Raw genomic sequence first — 16637 nt, forward strand, 5'->3', positions numbered from 1 at the left:
TGGTATCTGCCACTCTGGAACTTCCCTCTACCTCTGGGCTCTGCCTTCAGCCAGGGTTGGGGACAGCAGGTAGGCAGATCCCATCGCAGACAGGCCTGCCTTCCTCAGGGCCTTGCTTAAATCCACAGGAATCTGCTGGGGCTCTGCCCTCTGGCTGGGGCAGGTGGAACTGGCCAGATTGGCGGTGGGGGGACCACTGTGCTTGCCATAGGGACTGGCCCAGCTGCCCCACAGGGGAGCACATTGGAATAACAGGGGAGGCTGACCCAAGCCTGGCCCGGCTCCACACTCCCCACCCCCACCCCACCATCAGGGACTCGCATTTAATTGTCATTCATTTCCCCTCTCTGAATTCAAACTAGGCACAGATCAAATGATTCCATGATGACAAACTGCCTGTCTCAACTGACCAGATTCCACTGGCAAACACTCCGCTGACCTTGGGCAGCTCCCTCTGCTCCCACCTCCTCTGGCCCTTGTGCTTCTGGGGCTTTGTGGAGTAGCTGGACATCAATGATAACACTAACAGTAGCCGGCCTGCCACCAAGTTCTTTACATAGGGGATGCCTATGTCTGTGCTTCATTGGCGTCATCTCACAAGGCCCTGAGCTGGCAGGAAATTGAGGTCTCAAGGGGAAAAGCCACCTGCCCCCAGTGACAACCAGGAAGTGCAAGACTCTGACCCAACCCCCATGCCTGCCATCCTCAAACATGGGCTCAAAACCCCTTCCCAGGGACGGCTGTGTCCACCCCTCAGCAGGAGAAGGAGACCCCACAGCACCGGGTGAGAGGTCAGTGCTGAAGCCAGGGAGGCAGCTCTCAGCAGGGCACCTGTGTGGAGCCAGGGAAGCCAGGGCCACACTTGCAGGGTGAAGTGGGGAACCCGGAAGGCTGGGCAGTGGAGCAAAATGCTTGGTGCCCTGCGGGAACCGGTGGCCAAGACTACACTGGGATGAAGGGAGCCGTGGAGCTGCAGAATCTGCGGGTGGCCCTCAGTGGCAGGCAGCCAGGCCAACAGGGGCTTTGGGCTGCAGGTCAGCCCCTCCCCTGCTCTGGAACTTTTGGAGGGCCATTACAAAGGACATCAGCCCCAAGATACTCCTCTGAAATTCTGCCTGAAAGGCCCTTCACATTCCCTAATTGGCACTTACAACATTCCAGAACATTCTATGGTACCTTAAGTTTCTCCTCCCCCTCCAAAGGGCCCTTGAACCTTAAGGATAGGGCAGAAGGGGCTCCTCACCCTGGCCTCGAGGGCTTAAGATCCAGCTGAGGACTCCTAGCCTCCCTGTGTGCTGGGCAGGAAAGTAGCTCCTTGTCACTGCTGTCCCTGGGAAAGGAAAAAAGGTTGAGGAAGGGCTCAGAGCCAGCCTTCAGACCAGGCAGGAAGGGTTCAGAGCCAGCCTTCAGGCCATGCAGGCCTCCTGGATGTGCTTACTAACTCTGGGCTCGCTGTTCTCTGAGCTGGCTGGGAGTTCCCCTCTGCACCCCCGTTTCCTCCCCTGTAAGGTGGGAATAATAGTGTATGCCTCGAGGATTAAGTGAACCAGTCATGCATGGGCCGAGAACCAGGTTTGGCATATTGTAGCTGCTCAGTGGACGTTAGCTGTTGTGATTGGACCACAACGTGCTTCCGTTTCAATTCTATGGGCATTTTGGAGGTCCTGCTGGATGCTAAGCACCGAAACCTCAACCCGGAACAAGACCAGAACAACCTGAGCAACAACAGGACCAGCGATGGCTCTCCCGGCTGGAGGATTCCGGAAGTCACCTGGCTGGACCAAGCCCTCTCCGTGTTCTCTGTCAGCCCACTCCCCAGAGCCGCTAGGCCTGATGTGCACAAGCAGACTAATAAAGGCTTGAGGACAAAAAGGGTTTTGAGTGATAAGTGAAAAAAGAAAGGAGATAGGGCTGGGCCAACAGGCCTTCCCTTGGTGGTGGGGAGCCCTCAGAGGTGGGAGGAACCCCAGAGGTGAAGAGAGGGACATGGTGGGGGCACAAAAAAAGCTTCCAGAGCCACAGCCTGGGCGAGTCCTGACATGGAGCCCAGTCTCATACGGCCTCTTTCCCTAGTGGCTGGCTTTGCTCCTGGCCCTAGGTAGCCCAACAGCTGGGCAAGGGGTCTGTCTGGGCAGGGGAAAGGTGCAGGGGCAGAAGGTAGCAGAGGGAGAAAAGGACACCCTGTCTGCCTCTGGCCCCAAAGACAAGTCCGAATGGGGCCAGAGGGAAATGGCTGGGCCTTGGGGTGCCCCAGGGTCTTGGAGGGGACTGGGTGTTCAGGTTTCGCACAAGTACAGGAGGGACCGGCGACCGCCCTCCCCCCGCCCCGGGAGGCTCCGCCAGGGACAGGCGTCCCCGGGATTGGAGGTGACCCCCGTGGGCTCCGAAGCCCCGCCTCGGCCATGCACTGTCTACTAGGCGCGCTTGGGGAGCCTAGGGGCCGTCTCGGAGAAATGGGGTGGTCCCCGCCAGGCGGCGGCGGGGCGGGCCCGGGGCGCCGAAGGGGTTAAGGCACCTGGGCCACCGCCCCTGCCGGCCCCTCCTCCCGCGGCCGGGAAGAGGAAAGTCGCGGCGGGGGCGCGGCCCGGCCTCCGTCCCCACCCGCCCGCCGTCCCGCCGGCCCGAGCCGTGGCGCCCAGAGCTGCGAGCCGCTCGCCCCTCCGCCGCTCCGGCCCGGGCCGCCATGTCGCTGTGGTGAGTGGGGCGGGGGGCCGTCGGGGGCCTGGGCGGGGGCGTGGGCCCGGGGCTCCCCCTCCTCCGTGGCCACAGACGGGCGCCGGGACTCCCGGGATGGGAGATGCCCCCGCGCGCGCCGCGCCGGCCTCAGTTTCCCGGGGGCGGATGGGCGGGCGCGGCGGCGGCGGCGGGAGATGTTCGCGGTACGCGGCCCCGGACCCGTGGGGGGCGTCGAGGGGTCTTGGGGCGCCGCGCTCAGCTCCCCGGCCCCGCGGCCCTGGACACCGCTCCAGGACCCCGGCGGCTGGGACCCCAGGTCTTGCCGGCAGCTGGGTCCCCTCGCCCTTCCAGACCCTTGAGGGCCCCCTGCGCCCGGGCCACTCTCCTCCTCTCGGGGCTTCCTTCCGCGGGACCTCGGACCGCCGCCCGCCCGGCCCCTCTCCGCCCCTCCCGGGCTTTCCCTACGAATGGAGCGGACCCGGCAGGTGGAGCGCCCGCAGCCCAGGGCTTCGCCGCCTTCCCGGTGCACCCCCCGACCTCCCCCGTCCCGGCCTCGGTGGGCGGCTTCCCTGGAACCCCTAGGGCTGGCAGGGCCGGATCCGGAGCCCTCCGTTTCCTCCCCGGAGAGCTGGACCTTGGGTCACACCCCCCAGCCTGCACCTAAGGTGCCCCTGTCTTCCTCCAACCACATGCCCCAGCAACCTGGGGACCCTATGGGGAAAATGTCGCTCTATGGGGCTCAGCCTGCATTCACCCTGGGGCCTGGACCTGCAACCGGACCAGCCCTCAGGGCAACCCTGGCGTCTCCACGGGCTGCCTGTCTCTCCTGGCACCCTGCTCCTCCCCCTTGGAGGTCAGCGCCATCTCTCTGCTAGGCTGGCCCTGGAAGGCCACTCTGCTGTCCCCAGAGCTCTCAGCCCCCAGGTCTCCACTGGGGAGGGTGGGGCAGGTGTCCTGGCAGCCCCCGGAGGGTGAGATGAAGAGAGGAGGTCCTTCAGGACAGGGGCTCAGGCCCCAGGGCTTGGGACGACCAGCACTCCTGGCAGAGAGCTCTAATTTCTGCTTCTGAAATGGGTGTGGACCGGGGTTGGGGTGGGGGGGTCTCTGGGCAAGAAGGGTCCCTCAAGGGCTGGAGCTGCAAATGTGCCCCCTCCCAGGGAGTAGAGCTGTAGCCTCATGTCTTCTAATGGGGTGTTATGAACTGGGGATGTTAAGGTAGGGGTGAGGGGCAGTGCCATGCTAGAGGTGCTCACTGCATCCTTGGGCCTCCATCAACCATGAGGGCTGCTCTTTGTTGGGTGAGACAGACTGGAGAAGGGGGAGGAGGGCCAGTCTTCCTCAGGTCCCAAGCTCGAGCCACTCTCCAATGTGCCCCACATGTGATGGAGCTCCCGGGCGGCACAGAGGGTCAGAGGGTGCCCTCTCAATGACTCTGGCTCTGAGTCACCTAATGATACCAATACCTACTGCTGTGGGTAGGTACACCACAGGGAAATGAAAGGCATTGGGGTTCCAGGCATGGGGAACAGGGCAGAGGTTTCCACCTGAGGCCCTCCTGTTAAGGTGACAGCATTCCCCTAACTGTGCACCCACTGCCTGGTACTTTATATGGCACTCCAATCCTGTGTTTTAGCCCCATTTGGGGGAAGAAGAAATCGTGGCTCAGAGTGGTTGTAAACCACTCATTCAGCTTGTAAGCGTCAGGGCCTGATTCCACAGTGCTCCTTGAGGAGAGGGCAGGGTGGGAGAAAGAAAGGGCAGGGTGGGAGAGGAAGCGGGACCCTACCCTGACAGCTTAGGGACTCCGGGACTGAGCCTGTGCCCAGGTCCACTTGCCCGTCTGGGACCACCCAGCCTCCCAAGGGGGGCGCCAGGAGAGCCCTGGGCTCATCTTTTCTCTCTCCTCTGTACTGTCCGCTCTCCCCCACAGGAAGAAAACCGTCTACCGGAGTCTGTGCCTGGCCCTGGCCCTGCTCGTGGCCGTGACGGTGTTCCAACGCAGTCTCACCCCTGGTCAGTTTCTGCAGGAGCCTCCGCCACCCACCCTGGAGCCACAGAAGGCCCAGAAGCCAAATGGACAGCTGGTGAACCCCAACAACTTCTGGAAGAACCCAAAAGATGTGGCTGCGCCCATGCCCATGGCCTCTCAGGGGCCCCAGGCCTGGGACGTGACCACCACTAACTGCTCAGCCAATATCAACTTGACCCACCAGCCCTGGTTCCAGGTCTTGGAGCCGCAGTTCCGGCAGTTTCTCTTCTACCGCCACTGCCGCTACTTCCCCATGCTGCTGAACCACCCGGAGAAGTGCAGGGGTGATGTCTACCTGCTGGTGGTTGTCAAGTCGGTCATTACGCAGCACGACCGCCGCGAGGCCATCCGCCAGACCTGGGGCCGCGAGCGGCAGTCCGCGGGTGGGGGCCGAGGCGCTGTGCGCACCCTCTTCCTGCTGGGCACGGCCTCCAAGCAGGAGGAGCGCCTGCACTACCAGCAGCTGCTGGCCTACGAAGACCGCCTCTACGGCGACATCCTGCAGTGGGACTTTCTCGACACCTTCTTCAACCTGACCCTCAAGGAGATCCACTTCCTCAAGTGGCTGGACATCTACTGCCCCCACGTCCCCTTCATTTTCAAAGGCGACGATGACGTCTTCGTCAACCCCACCAACCTGCTAGAATTTCTGGCTGACCGGCAGCCACAGGAAAACCTGTTCGTGGGCGATGTCCTGCAGCACGCTCGGCCCATTCGCAGGAAAGACAACAAATACTACATCCCGGGGGCCCTGTACAGCAAGGCCAGCTATCCGCCGTATGCAGGCGGCGGTGGCTTCCTCATGGCCGGCAGCCTGGCCCGGCGCCTGCACCATGCCTGCGACACCCTGGAGCTCTACCCGATCGATGACGTCTTTCTGGGCATGTGCCTGGAGGTGCTGGGCGTGCAGCCCACGGCCCACGAGGGCTTCAAGACTTTCGGCATCTCCCGGAACCGCAACAGCCGCATGAACAAGGAGCCGTGCTTTTTCCGCGCCATGCTCGTGGTGCACAAGCTGCTGCCCCCTGAGCTGCTCGCCATGTGGGGGCTGGTGCACAGCAATCTCACCTGCTCCCGCAAGCTCCAGGTGCTCTGACCCCAGCCGGGCTACTAGGAGAGGCCAGGGCACTTGCTCCTGAGCCCCCATGGTATTGGGGCTGGAGCCACAGTGCCCAGGCCTAGCCTTTGGTCCCCAAGGGGAGGTGGAGGGTTGAGGCCTACGTGCCACTGGGTGTGGTGGGGTGCAGGTAGCCAGAAAGGGACCTCCCTGTGTGGATAATTCTAGGAAACTGAGGCCCAGGAACGGTTGGAGCTGCCCAGTCTGGAGGCCCTCTCTGAGGAGCGAGGTGCCAGGCCCTGGCAGCCCTCCTGACCTGGGTCCGTTGCTGCCCCCTCAGATGTGGTGGGAGGTCCTGGTGACCTCTGGAGGAACGCTGTGCTCAGGTACCTGGGCTAGGCCTGGCCTGATGGGTCTGTGGCCGCCCCTCGTCTTCACAGGGAAGAGTCTTCTGTGAAATGCCTCAGTCTCCCCAGAGGCCGGGCGGCCCTGGCAGGAGAAACTCAACCCTGTGCAGGCTCACAGGCACCCCCCAGTCCACGCCCCGGTCTCCTGGGAGAGAGGGCCCAGCAGGCTCTCCGCAGCCCCAGGCCTGCCTGGAGACGGGCCGCCTCTGCCACAGGGCCTCCACTCCCGGCTGTGTCCTGTAAGGTCTGGAAGGGCGACCGCTCTGACTACCTCAGCGCCCCTCAGAATCTCCCTGGGGCTGCAGCCTTACCCCACCCCGACACAGGGCAGAAGAGCAGCGCTCCTGGCCCCTCGAAGTCCCAGAGCTGCTGACCCCCGCCCCAGGCAATTCCCTCCCGCAGCCCCCACACCCCCAGGCCTGGCTCCCTGGCTGGAAAGCAGCCGGTTTGGCCCTGGAAGTGGACATTCCTCTATTACTGTGAAGTTTTATTTATGAAGAATTTGGAGGGAGAAGGCTCCAGGCTTCAGGAGGGGGCGGTGTCCTCCCTGGCCCTCCTCCCTTCCCTCCCCTCATTCCAGCTGCCTGCCCTCAGCACCCCCAGGCCCCTCACAGCCCAGCCCCCTCCAGAGCCCTGCCCCACCGCACCCTGCTTCTCCAGGGCCTAGCAGACCAGCATCTGCCCCCGTGAAGGGATGGATCAGCTGTGGGGGTGGGTGCAGAAGGTTGCCACCTCCTACCTCAGCGAGAGTCACCTAGGAAAGATGGAGGGATTGACACTATTTTCTCAATAAAATGGGACTTTTTTTTTTTTTTTTTTTTTTTTGGTGTGAAACTTCCTGTTCCCAGCTGCATCAGAGAGCCTGTCTGGGGCCAAGGTTGCCAGAGATTTCTGAAGACACAGCTTGTTCCTTGTTCTTGGCTGGTGGGTGCACAAGGACTTCTGGAAGGGATTTAGACGGGGCTGAGTGCTAGGATTAAAGTGGGAATGGGAGTACGGCAACAGAAAAACCTGGGAGCTAGCAATGCACCCAGCCCTTGACTGTGCCCTGGTGGACAGCCGAGCTGTGGCTCAAGCGTGAGCCAGTGCCTTCCTGTCCCTGCCAAGGGTGAGGCCAGAGTTGGCCCCGAGGCTAATGTTTCAGTGGGTGGGATTAGGTCGGCCGTACAGAGGCCGGTGGGCTCCCTGACGTCCCTTCCAGGCAGCCTGAAAGCACTGAAATAGCTTATGGCCCTGTGCCAGGGACCTTGGCCCAAGCTGCTGACCTCCAGGGTGGGGAGGGAGCTACCCCCAGGAGAAGAGTCACTCAGGCAACAGTATGAGCAAGCCAGCCAGCAGCTCCGTGCCTGCACCCAGCTCAGGGGAATCCCAGGGGGTTCAGATGCCCAGGAAGGAAAAGGGGACAGCGCTGCTGCTATGGAATGAGACCACCACTTCTCCTGTTGTCCTTCCCAGCTTCTCCCCAACCTCCCCTTTTCCCTAGTTTATAAGACAGGAGAAAAGGGAGAGAGCAAAAAGTTGGAAAGAAACAGAAGTAAGATAAATAGCTAGACGACCTTGGCGCCACCACCTGGCCCTGGTGGTTAAAATGATAATAATAATATTAACCCCTGACCAAAACGACTGGTGTTATCTGTAAATCCCAGACATTGTGTGAGAAAGCACTGTAAAACTTTTTGTTCTATTAGCTGATGTGTGTAGCCCCTAGTCACGTTCCTCACGCTTACTTGATCTATTATGACCCTTTTACGTGGACCCCTTAGAGTTGTAAGCTCTTAAAAGGGCTAGGAGTTTCTTTTTCGGGGAGCTCGGCTCTTAAGACGCGAGTCCACCGATGCTCCCGGCCGAATAAAAACCTCTTCCTTCTTTAATCCGGTGTCTGAGGAGTTTTGTCTGGGACTCATCCTGCTACATTTCTTGGTTCCCTGATCGGGAAGCGAGGTAATTGACGGACGGTCGAGGCGGCCCCTTAGGCGGCTTAGGCCTGCCCTGTGGAGCATCCCTGCGGGGGACTGTGGCCGGCTTGAGCGACGCGGATCCTGAGAGCACTCCCGGGTAGGCAATGCTCTTGACGGGTGGAACACCTCGTCAGAGCAGTGTGTGGCAGGCCCCCGTGGAGGATCAGCGCAGTGGCTGAAGGAACGGGCACTTGGAGTCCGGACATCTGAAACTTGGTAAGACTGGTCTTGGGAACTTGCCCACTCCATTTGAGTGGAAGCATGTCCTGATCACCCACGGTGTGCCTGTACCGGCACTTTGGTTTTTGTTTTTGACTTGACTTGAATTGCTTGATACTTTGGTTTTGGTTTTGACCTGGCTTGGATTTCTGGATACTCTGGGTTTGGTTTTCATTCTGGTTTGGTGTAAACTGAAAGTGTGTGTGCCCTTTTTACCCATTCTTTGTTCTGTGTGTGCGTGCGGTGTGAGCTTGGTGTTTTGTCTCAAGGAAACACGGGTCAGACACAAGGTAAGCCTACTCCGCTAGGAACTATGTTGAAAAGTTTTAAGAAGGGATTTAACGGAGACTATGGGGTTACTATGACACCAGGGAAACAATTTTGTGTGAAATAGATCGGCCAACATTAGAAGTGGGTTGGCCATCAGAAGGAAGCCTGGACAGGTCCCTTGTTTCTAAGGTATGGCACAAGGTAACTGGTAAGTCAGGACACTCAGACCAGTTCCCATACATAGACACTTGGTTACTACAGCTGGTGCTAGACCCCCCACAGTGGCTAAGAGGGCAGGCAGCAGCAGCGCTAGTAGGAAAGGGACAGATAGCCAAGGAAGGATCCCGCTCTACCCACCGAGGGAAATCAACTCCTGAAGTTCTGTTCGACCCAACATCAGAAGATCCATTGCAGGAGATGGCACCAGTGATCCCAGTGCTGCCCTCCCCTTACCAGGCAGAGAGGCTCCCTACTTTTGAGCCCACAGTGCTTGTGCCTCCGTAAGACAAACATATCCCTAGGCCACCCAGAGTAGACAAGAGAGGAGGTGAAGCCTCGGGAGAAACCCCTCCCTTGGCAGCTCATTTAAGACCCAAAACTGGGATACAAATGCCCCTGAGAGAGCAGCGGTATACTGGGATAGAGGAGGATGGTCACGTGGTGGAGAAGCGTGTTTTTGTGTACCAGCCCTTCACCTCTGCCAACCTTCTCAATTGGAAAAACAATACCCTGTCCTATACTGAAAAACCACAAGCTCTAATTGATTTGCTCCAAACTATTATCCAGACCCATAACCCCACTTGAGCTGATTGCCACCAGTTGCTCATGTTCCTCTTTAACACAGATGAAAGGCAGAGAGTGCTCCAAGCAGCAACTAAGTGGGTACAGGAACATGCACCGGCTGATTACCAAAACCCCCAAGAGTATGTAAGGACCCAGTTACCAGGAACTGACCCCCAGTGGGATCCAAATGAAAGAGAGGATATGCAAAGGCTAAACCGAGACAGGGAAGCTGTCTTGGAAGGATTAAAGAGGGGAGCCCAGAAGGCCACAAACGTTAACAAGGTCTCTGAGGTCATTCGGGGAAAAAGAAGAAAGTCCAGCACAATTCTACCAGAGACTGTGTGAGGGCTATCGTATGTATACTCCCTTTGATCCCGTTAGCCCTGAAAATCAGCGGATGATTAACATGGCTTTAGTTAGTCAAAGCGCAGAAGACATTGGGAGAAAACTGCAGAAACAGGATGGGTTTGCAGGGATGAACACATCACAGTTATTAGAAATAGCTAACCAGGTGTTTGTAAACAGGGATGCAGTAAGCCATAAGGAAAACCGCAGAGAGAATGAACGTCAGGCCCGGCGAAACGCCGACCTGTTAGCTGCAGCAATCGGAGGGGTCCCCTCAAAGAGGCAAGGGAACGGGGGCCCCTGGAAAGAAACTCAGCCTGGCTGTCAGAGCTTGCAGTGTAACCAGTGTGCTTGTTGTAAAGAAATAGGATATTGGAAGAACAAATGCCCCCAGCTAAAAGGAAAACAAGGTGACTTGGAGCAGGAGGCTCCAGACAAGGAGGAAGGGGCCCTGCTCAACCTGGCAGAAGAGTTATTGGACTGAGGGGGACCGGGCTCAAGGGCCCCCAAAGAGCCTATGGCCAGGATGACAGCTGGGGGTAAAGACATTGATTTTCTTGTAGATACTGGTGCTGAACATTCGGTAGTAACCGCCCCGGTCGCCCCCTTATCCAAAAAGACTATTGACATAATCAGAGCCACGGGAATTTCAGCAAAACAAGCTTTCTGCTTGCCCCGGACTTGTACTGTAGGAGGACGTAAAGTGATTCATCAGTTTTTATATACGCCTGACTGTCCCTTGCCCTTGTTGGGAAGGGACTTGCTTTGCAAGCTGAGAGCCAGTATCTCTTTTACAGAGCATGGCTCTTTGCTGCTAAAGTTACCTGGAACGGGAGTCATTATGACCCTTATGGTCCCCTGAGAGGAGGAATGGAGACTTTTCTTAACTGAGTCAGGCCAAGAGATAAGACCAGCTCTGGCTAAGCGGTGGCCAAGAGTGTGGGCGGAAGACAACCCTCCAGGGTTGGCAGTCAACCAAGCCCCCATACTTATAGAAGTTAAGCCTGGGGCCCAGCCAGTTAGGCAAAAACAGTACCCGGTCCCCAGAGAAGCTCTTGAAGGTATTCAGGTCCCTCTCAAGTGCCTAAGAACCTTTGGAATGATAGTTCCTTGTCAGTCTCCATGGAACACTCCCCTCCTGCCTGTTCCCAAGCCAGGGACCAAGGACTACAGGCCGGTACAGGATTTGCGCTTGGTTAATCAGGCTACAGTGACTTTACATCCAGCAGTACGTAACCCATACACATTGCTGGGGTTGCTGCCAGCTGAGGACAGCTGCTTCACCTGCTTGGACCTGAAAGACGCTCTCTTTAGCATCAGATTAGCCCCTGAGAGCCAGAAGCTGTTTGCCTTTCAGTGGGAAGATCCGGAGTCAGGTGTCACTACTCAGTACACTTGGACCTGGCTTCCTCAAGGGTTCAAGAACTCCCCCACCATCTTCGGGGAGGCGTTGGCTCGAGACCTCCAGAAGTGTCCCACCAGAAACCTAGGCTGCGTGTTGCTCCAGTACGTTGATGACCTTTTGCTGGGACACCCCACAGCAGTCGGGTGCGCCAAGGGAACGGATGCTCTACTCCGGCATCTGGAGGACTGTGGGTATAAGGTGTCCAAGAAAAAAGCTCAGATCTGCCGACCGCAGGTACGTTACTTGGGATTTACTATCCGACAGGGGGAGCGCAGCCTGGGATCAGAAAGAAAGCAGGTCATTTGCACTCTACCGGAGCCTAAGAGCAGAAAGCAGGTGAGAAAATTCTTAGGAGCTGTGGGGTTTTGCAGACTGTGGATCCCAAACTTTGCAGTATTAGCCAAGCCTTTGTATGAGGTCACAAAGTAGGGGGACTGGGAACTTTTTGAATGGGGATCCCAACAACAGCAAGCCTTTCGTGAGTTAAAGGAAAAACTTATGTCAGCCCCAGCCCTGGGGCTACCCAATCTGACAAAGCCTTTTACATTGTATGTGTCAGAGAGAGAAAAGATGGCAGTTAGAGTTTTAACCCAAACTGTGGGGCCCTGGCCGAGGCCAGTGGCCTACCTCTCTAAACAACTAGACGGGGTTTCTAAAGGATGGCCCCCATGTTTGAGGGCCTTGGCAGCAACTGCCCTGCTAGTACAAGAAGCAGTTAAGCTGACTCTTGGGCAAAACCTGAACATAAAGGCCCCCCAAGCTATGGTGACTTTAATAAATACTAAAGGACATCATTGGCTAACAAATGCTAGACTCACCAAGTACCAAAGTTTGCTCTGTGAAAATCCCCGTATAACCATTGAAGTTTGTAACACCCTGAACCCCACTACCTTGCTTCTGGTATCAGAGAGCCCTGTCGAGCATGACTGTGTAGAAGTGTTGGACTCAGTCTACTCTAGCAGACCTGACCGCCAGGACCAGCCTGGGGCATCAGTAAACTGGGAACTATGCGTGGATGGGGGCAGCTTCATCAACCCCCAAGGAGAGAGAGGTGCAGGGTATGCAGTGGTAACCCTGGACACTGTTGTTGAAGCCAGATCGTTGCCCCAGGCCACTTCAGCCCAGAAAGCTGAACTCATTGCTTTCATTCGGGCCTTAGAACTCAGTGAAGGTGAGACTGTAAACATTTACACTGACTCTCGGTATGCCTTTTTAACCCTTCAAGTGCATGAAGCATCATATAAAGAAAAGGCCCTATTGAACTCTGGGGGAAAGGACATAAAATATCAACAAGAAATCTTGCACTTATTAGAAGCCGTATGGAAACCCCACAAGGTGGCAGTTATGCATTGCAGAGGACACCAGCGAGCTTCCACCTTGGTGGGCTTCGGGAATTCCTGTGCTGACTCAGAGTTCCGGAAGGGTAGAGTGGATGAATTGGACTATCAAAAATAGTTAAGGGAAAGTATGTCAGGAAACAGGATTAAAATGGATACAGGCTCTCCCTATGGTATTATTTAATATTAGATGTACCCTTTCTAAAAGAACAGGATATTCCCCTTATGAAATATTGTAGCCCCCTCCCCTATTGCGGGGACTTCCAGGCACTCCCCGAGAGGTGAAATTGAGTTACAGCGACAGCTACAGGCTTTAGGAAAAATTACACAAACAATCTCAGCCTGGGTAAATGAGAGATGCCCTGTTAGCTTATTCTCCCCAGTTCACCCTTTCTCCCCAAGGACTGGAACATAGCCTCTTTGTGCCCACAGTGGAAAGGACCCCAGACTGTCGTCCTGAGCACTCCCACCGCTGTGAAGGTAGAAGGAATCCCAGCCTGGATCCACCACAGCTGTGTAAAACCTGCAACGCCTGAAACCTGGGAGGCAAGACCAAGCCCAGACGACCCTTGCAGAGTGACCCTGAAGAAAATGACAAGCCCTGCTCCAGTCACGCCCGGAAGCTGACTGGTCCACGCACGGCCAAAGCATGAGGAAGCTCATCGTGGGATTCATTTTTCTTACATTTTGGACTTATACAGTAAGGGCTTCAACTGACCTTACTCAAACTGGGGACTGTTCCCAGTGTATTCACCAGGTCACTGACGTAGGACAGCCAATTAAAACAATCTTTCTGTTCTATAGTTATTATGAATGTATGGGCACGTTAAAAGAAACTTGATTGTATAATGCCACTCAGTACAAGGTATGTAGCCCGGGAAATGACCAACCTGATGTGTGTTATAACCCATCTGAGCCCCCTGTAACCACTGTTTTTGAAAGAAGATTAGGAACTGGCCTTTTCCTAGGTGATACAAGTAAAATAATAACTAGAACAGAAGAAAAAGGAATCCCCAAACAAGTAACTTTAAGATTTGATGCTTATGCAGCCATTAATAGTAACAAGCTAGGAACAGGATGTGGTTCTCTTAACTGGGAAAGGAGCTACAGAGTAGAAAATAAATATGTTTGTCATGAGTCAGGGGTTTGTGAAAATTGTGCCTTTTGGCCATGTGTTATTTGGGCTACTTGGAAAAAGAACAAAAAGGACCTGGTTCATCTTCAGAAGGGGGACGCCAACCCCTCCTGTGCTGCCGGTCACTGTAACCCACTAGAACTAATAATTACCGATCCCCTAGATCCCCGTTGGAAAAAGGGAGAACGTGTAACCCTGGTGCTCGATGGAACAGGGATAAACCCCCAAGTTGCCATTTTAGTTAGAGGGGAGGTCCACAAGCGCTCTCCCAAGCCAGTGTTTCAAACCTTTTATGAGGAGCTGAATCTGCCAGCACCAGAACTTCCGAAAAAGACAAAAAATTTGTTTCTCCAATCAGCAGAAAATGTAGCTCTTTCCCTTAATGTTACTTCCTGTTATGTATGCGGGGGAACCACTATCGGAGACCGATGGCCTTGGGAAGCCCGAGAGTTGGTGCCTACTGATCCAGCTCCTGATATAATTCCAGTTCAGAAGGCCCAAGCTAGCAACTTCTGGGTCCTAAAATCCTCAATTATTGGACAATACTGTATAGCTAGAGAAGGGAAAGACTTTATCATCCCTGTAGAAAAGCTTAATTGTATAGGACAGAAGTTGTACAACAGCACAACAAAGACAATTACTTGGTGGGGCCTAAACCACACTGAAAAGAACCCATTTAGTAAATTTTCTAAATTAAAAACTGCCTGGGCTCATCCAGAATCTCATCAGGACTGGACGGCTCCCACCGGACTATACCGGATATGTGGGCACACAGCCTACATTCAGTTACCTAATAAATGGGCAGGCAGTTGTGTTATTGGCACTATTAAGCTGTCCTTTTTCTTATTACCCATAAAAACGGGTGAGCTCCTAGGTTTCCGTGTCTATACCTCCCGAGAAAAGAGAGGCATAGTTATAGGAAACTGGAAAGATAATGAGTGGCCCCCTGAAAGGATCATACAATATTATGGGCCTGCCACATGGGTACAAGACAGCTCATGGGGATACCAAACCCCCATCTACATGCTCAATCGGATCATACGGTTGCAGACCGTCTTATAAATAATTACTAATGAAACTGGCAGAGCTTTGACTGTTTTAGCTCGGCAGGAAACCCAAATGAGGAATGCTATCTATCAGAATAGACTGGCCTTGGACTACTTGCTGGCAGTTGAAGGAGGAGTTTGTGGAAAATTTAACTTAATCAATTGCTGCCTACAAATAGATGATCAAGGACAGGTGGTTGAAAACATAGTCAGGGACATGACAAAGTTGGCACATACGCCTGTACAGGTTTGGCACGAGTTTGATCCTGAGTCTTTATTTGGAAAATGGTTTCCAGCTATAGGAGGATTTAAAACCCTCATTGTAGGTGTATTGCTAGTAATAAGAACTTGCTTGCTGCTCCCCTGTGTATTACCCTTGCTTTTTCAAATGAGAAAAGGTTTTGTTGCTACTTTGGTTCATCAGAAAACTTCAGCACACGTGAATTATATGAATCACTATCGCTCTATCTCGCAAAGAGACTCAAAAAGTGAGGATGAGAGTGAGAACTCCCACTAAAAAGTGAAAATTCTCAAAGGGGGAAAATAGGGAATGAGACTAACACTTCTCCTGTTGTCCTTCCCAGCTTCTCCCCAACCTCCCCTTTTCCCTAGTTTATAAGACAGGAGAAAAGGGAGAGAGCAAAAAGTTGGAAAGAAACAGAAGTAAGATAAATAGCTAGACGACCTTGGCGCCACCACCTGGCCCTGGTGGTTAGAATGATAATAATAATATTAACCCCTGACCAAAACTACTGGTGTTATCTGTAAATCCCAGACATTGTGTGAGAAAGCACTGTAAAATTTTTTGTTCTGTTAGCTGATGTGTGTAGCCCCCAGTCACGTTCCTCACGCTTACTTGATCTATTATGACCCTTTCACGTGGACCCCTTAGAGTTGTAAGCTCTTAAAAGGGCTAGGAGTTTCTTTTTCGGGGAGCTCGGCTCTTAAGACGCGAGTCCGCCGATGCTCCCAGCCGAATAAAAACCTCTTCCTTCTTTAATCTGGTGTCTGAGGTGTTTTGTCTGCGACTCATCCTGCTACACTGCTATTTCTCCCTCCTCAGCACAGGTCTTCCCACAGTTCTCTCTTGGCCAGCCGGCTGCATAATTTGCAGAGCCCAGTGCAAAATGAAATTACAGGACCCTGGTTTTAAAAAGGTATTAAGAATTTTAAAGGTCAGGCTCACGCCTGTAATCCCAACACTTTGGGAGGCTGAGGTGGGAGGATGGCTTGAGCCCAGGAATTTGGGACCAGCCTGGGTGACATAGAGAGACCCCTGTCTCTACAAAAAAAAAAAAATTTTTTTTTTTTTGAGACAGAGTCTCACTCTGTCGCCCAGGCTGGAGTGCAGTGGTGCGATCTCAGCTCACTGCAAGCTCTGCCTCCCAGGTTCACACCATTCTGCTCCCTCAGCCTCCCGAGTAGCTGGGACTACAGGCACCCGCCACCACGCCTGGCTAATTTTTTTCTAAAAAAATTTTAAAATTACCTCAGAGTGGTGGCACGCACCTGTCTGGGGCCAAGGTTGCCAGAGATTGCCTCAGGAGGCTGAGGTGGGAGGATCCCTTGAGCCCAGGAGGTCGAGGCTGCAGTGAGCTGTGATCGCATCACTGCACTCCAGCCTGGGTGACAGAGCGAGACACTGTCTCAAAAAAAAAAAAAAAGAATTTAAGATTGCCACAGCAGAGCATTGAGCATTAAACCAAGTGCTGGGAGCTTCTGAGGGAGGCCTGCGACTGTGATGCCAGCCCTATTTGCCCCTCCTCATCCTCAGAAGCCAGGTCCTGCTCTGGGCTGCAGAGAGGTGATTGGGGCTCACAGTTCAGCACGGGAGAGGGCAGCCCAGGGACACCCAGAAAATGGAGGTGTACAGGCCACAGGACCCAGGCCCAGGTGGAGGCCCAGAGACGGTTATGGGTTCAGCTGCCCCTGAAGGATCAGGCAGAGGGAACCACGTATACCAAGGGCTG

General features: G+C 54.8%; 2 protein-coding genes across 3 annotated transcripts; both read left to right on the forward strand.

Annotated features, from left to right (window-relative positions):
- Positions 1 to 2535: 2535 nt before the first annotated feature.
- On the forward strand, positions 2536 to 8040 carry B3GNT7 (UDP-GlcNAc:betaGal beta-1,3-N-acetylglucosaminyltransferase 7). 2 transcript variants are annotated; one of them, XM_054680186.2, is made up of 3 exons: positions 2536 to 2694; positions 4607 to 5792; positions 7018 to 8040. In XM_054680186.2, the coding sequence occupies exons 1-3, from the start codon at positions 2684 to 2686 to the stop codon at positions 7141 to 7143; spliced, it is 1323 nt and encodes a 440-aa protein (XP_054536161.1). In that variant the 5' UTR covers positions 2536 to 2683; the 3' UTR covers positions 7144 to 8040. The 2 variants fall into 2 exon arrangements, with proteins under 2 accessions (XP_054536161.1, XP_016806182.2); XM_016950693.4 differs by lacking the exon at positions 7018 to 8040 and having other exon boundaries at positions 2561 to 2694; positions 4607 to 5908.
- Positions 8041 to 10644: 2604 nt separating this feature from the next.
- Positions 10645 to 15667, forward strand: LOC129143436 (endogenous retrovirus group 3 member 1 Env polyprotein-like). Its single transcript, XM_054680187.2, is given in 1 exon segment — positions 10645 to 15667. A coding segment is annotated over 1 exon segment (1548 nt). The 5' UTR covers positions 10645 to 13135; the 3' UTR covers positions 14684 to 15667.
- The last annotated feature ends 970 nt before the right edge of the window (positions 15668 to 16637 follow it).

Source organism: Pan troglodytes, chromosome 13 (genome assembly GCF_028858775.2).
Source record: "Pan troglodytes isolate AG18354 chromosome 13, NHGRI_mPanTro3-v2.0_pri, whole genome shotgun sequence".
In the NCBI taxonomy this organism is placed as follows: Eukaryota; Metazoa; Chordata; class Mammalia; order Primates; family Hominidae; genus Pan; species Pan troglodytes.

Bases quoted from the DNA above. Each gene is read 5' to 3' on its own strand.
- B3GNT7 (XM_054680186.2), top strand. The intron at 5,793-7,017 runs GTGCTCTGACCC...TCCTGTTCCCAG, and splicing joins CCTGCTCCCGCAAGCTCCAG to CTGCATCAGAGAGCCTGTCT.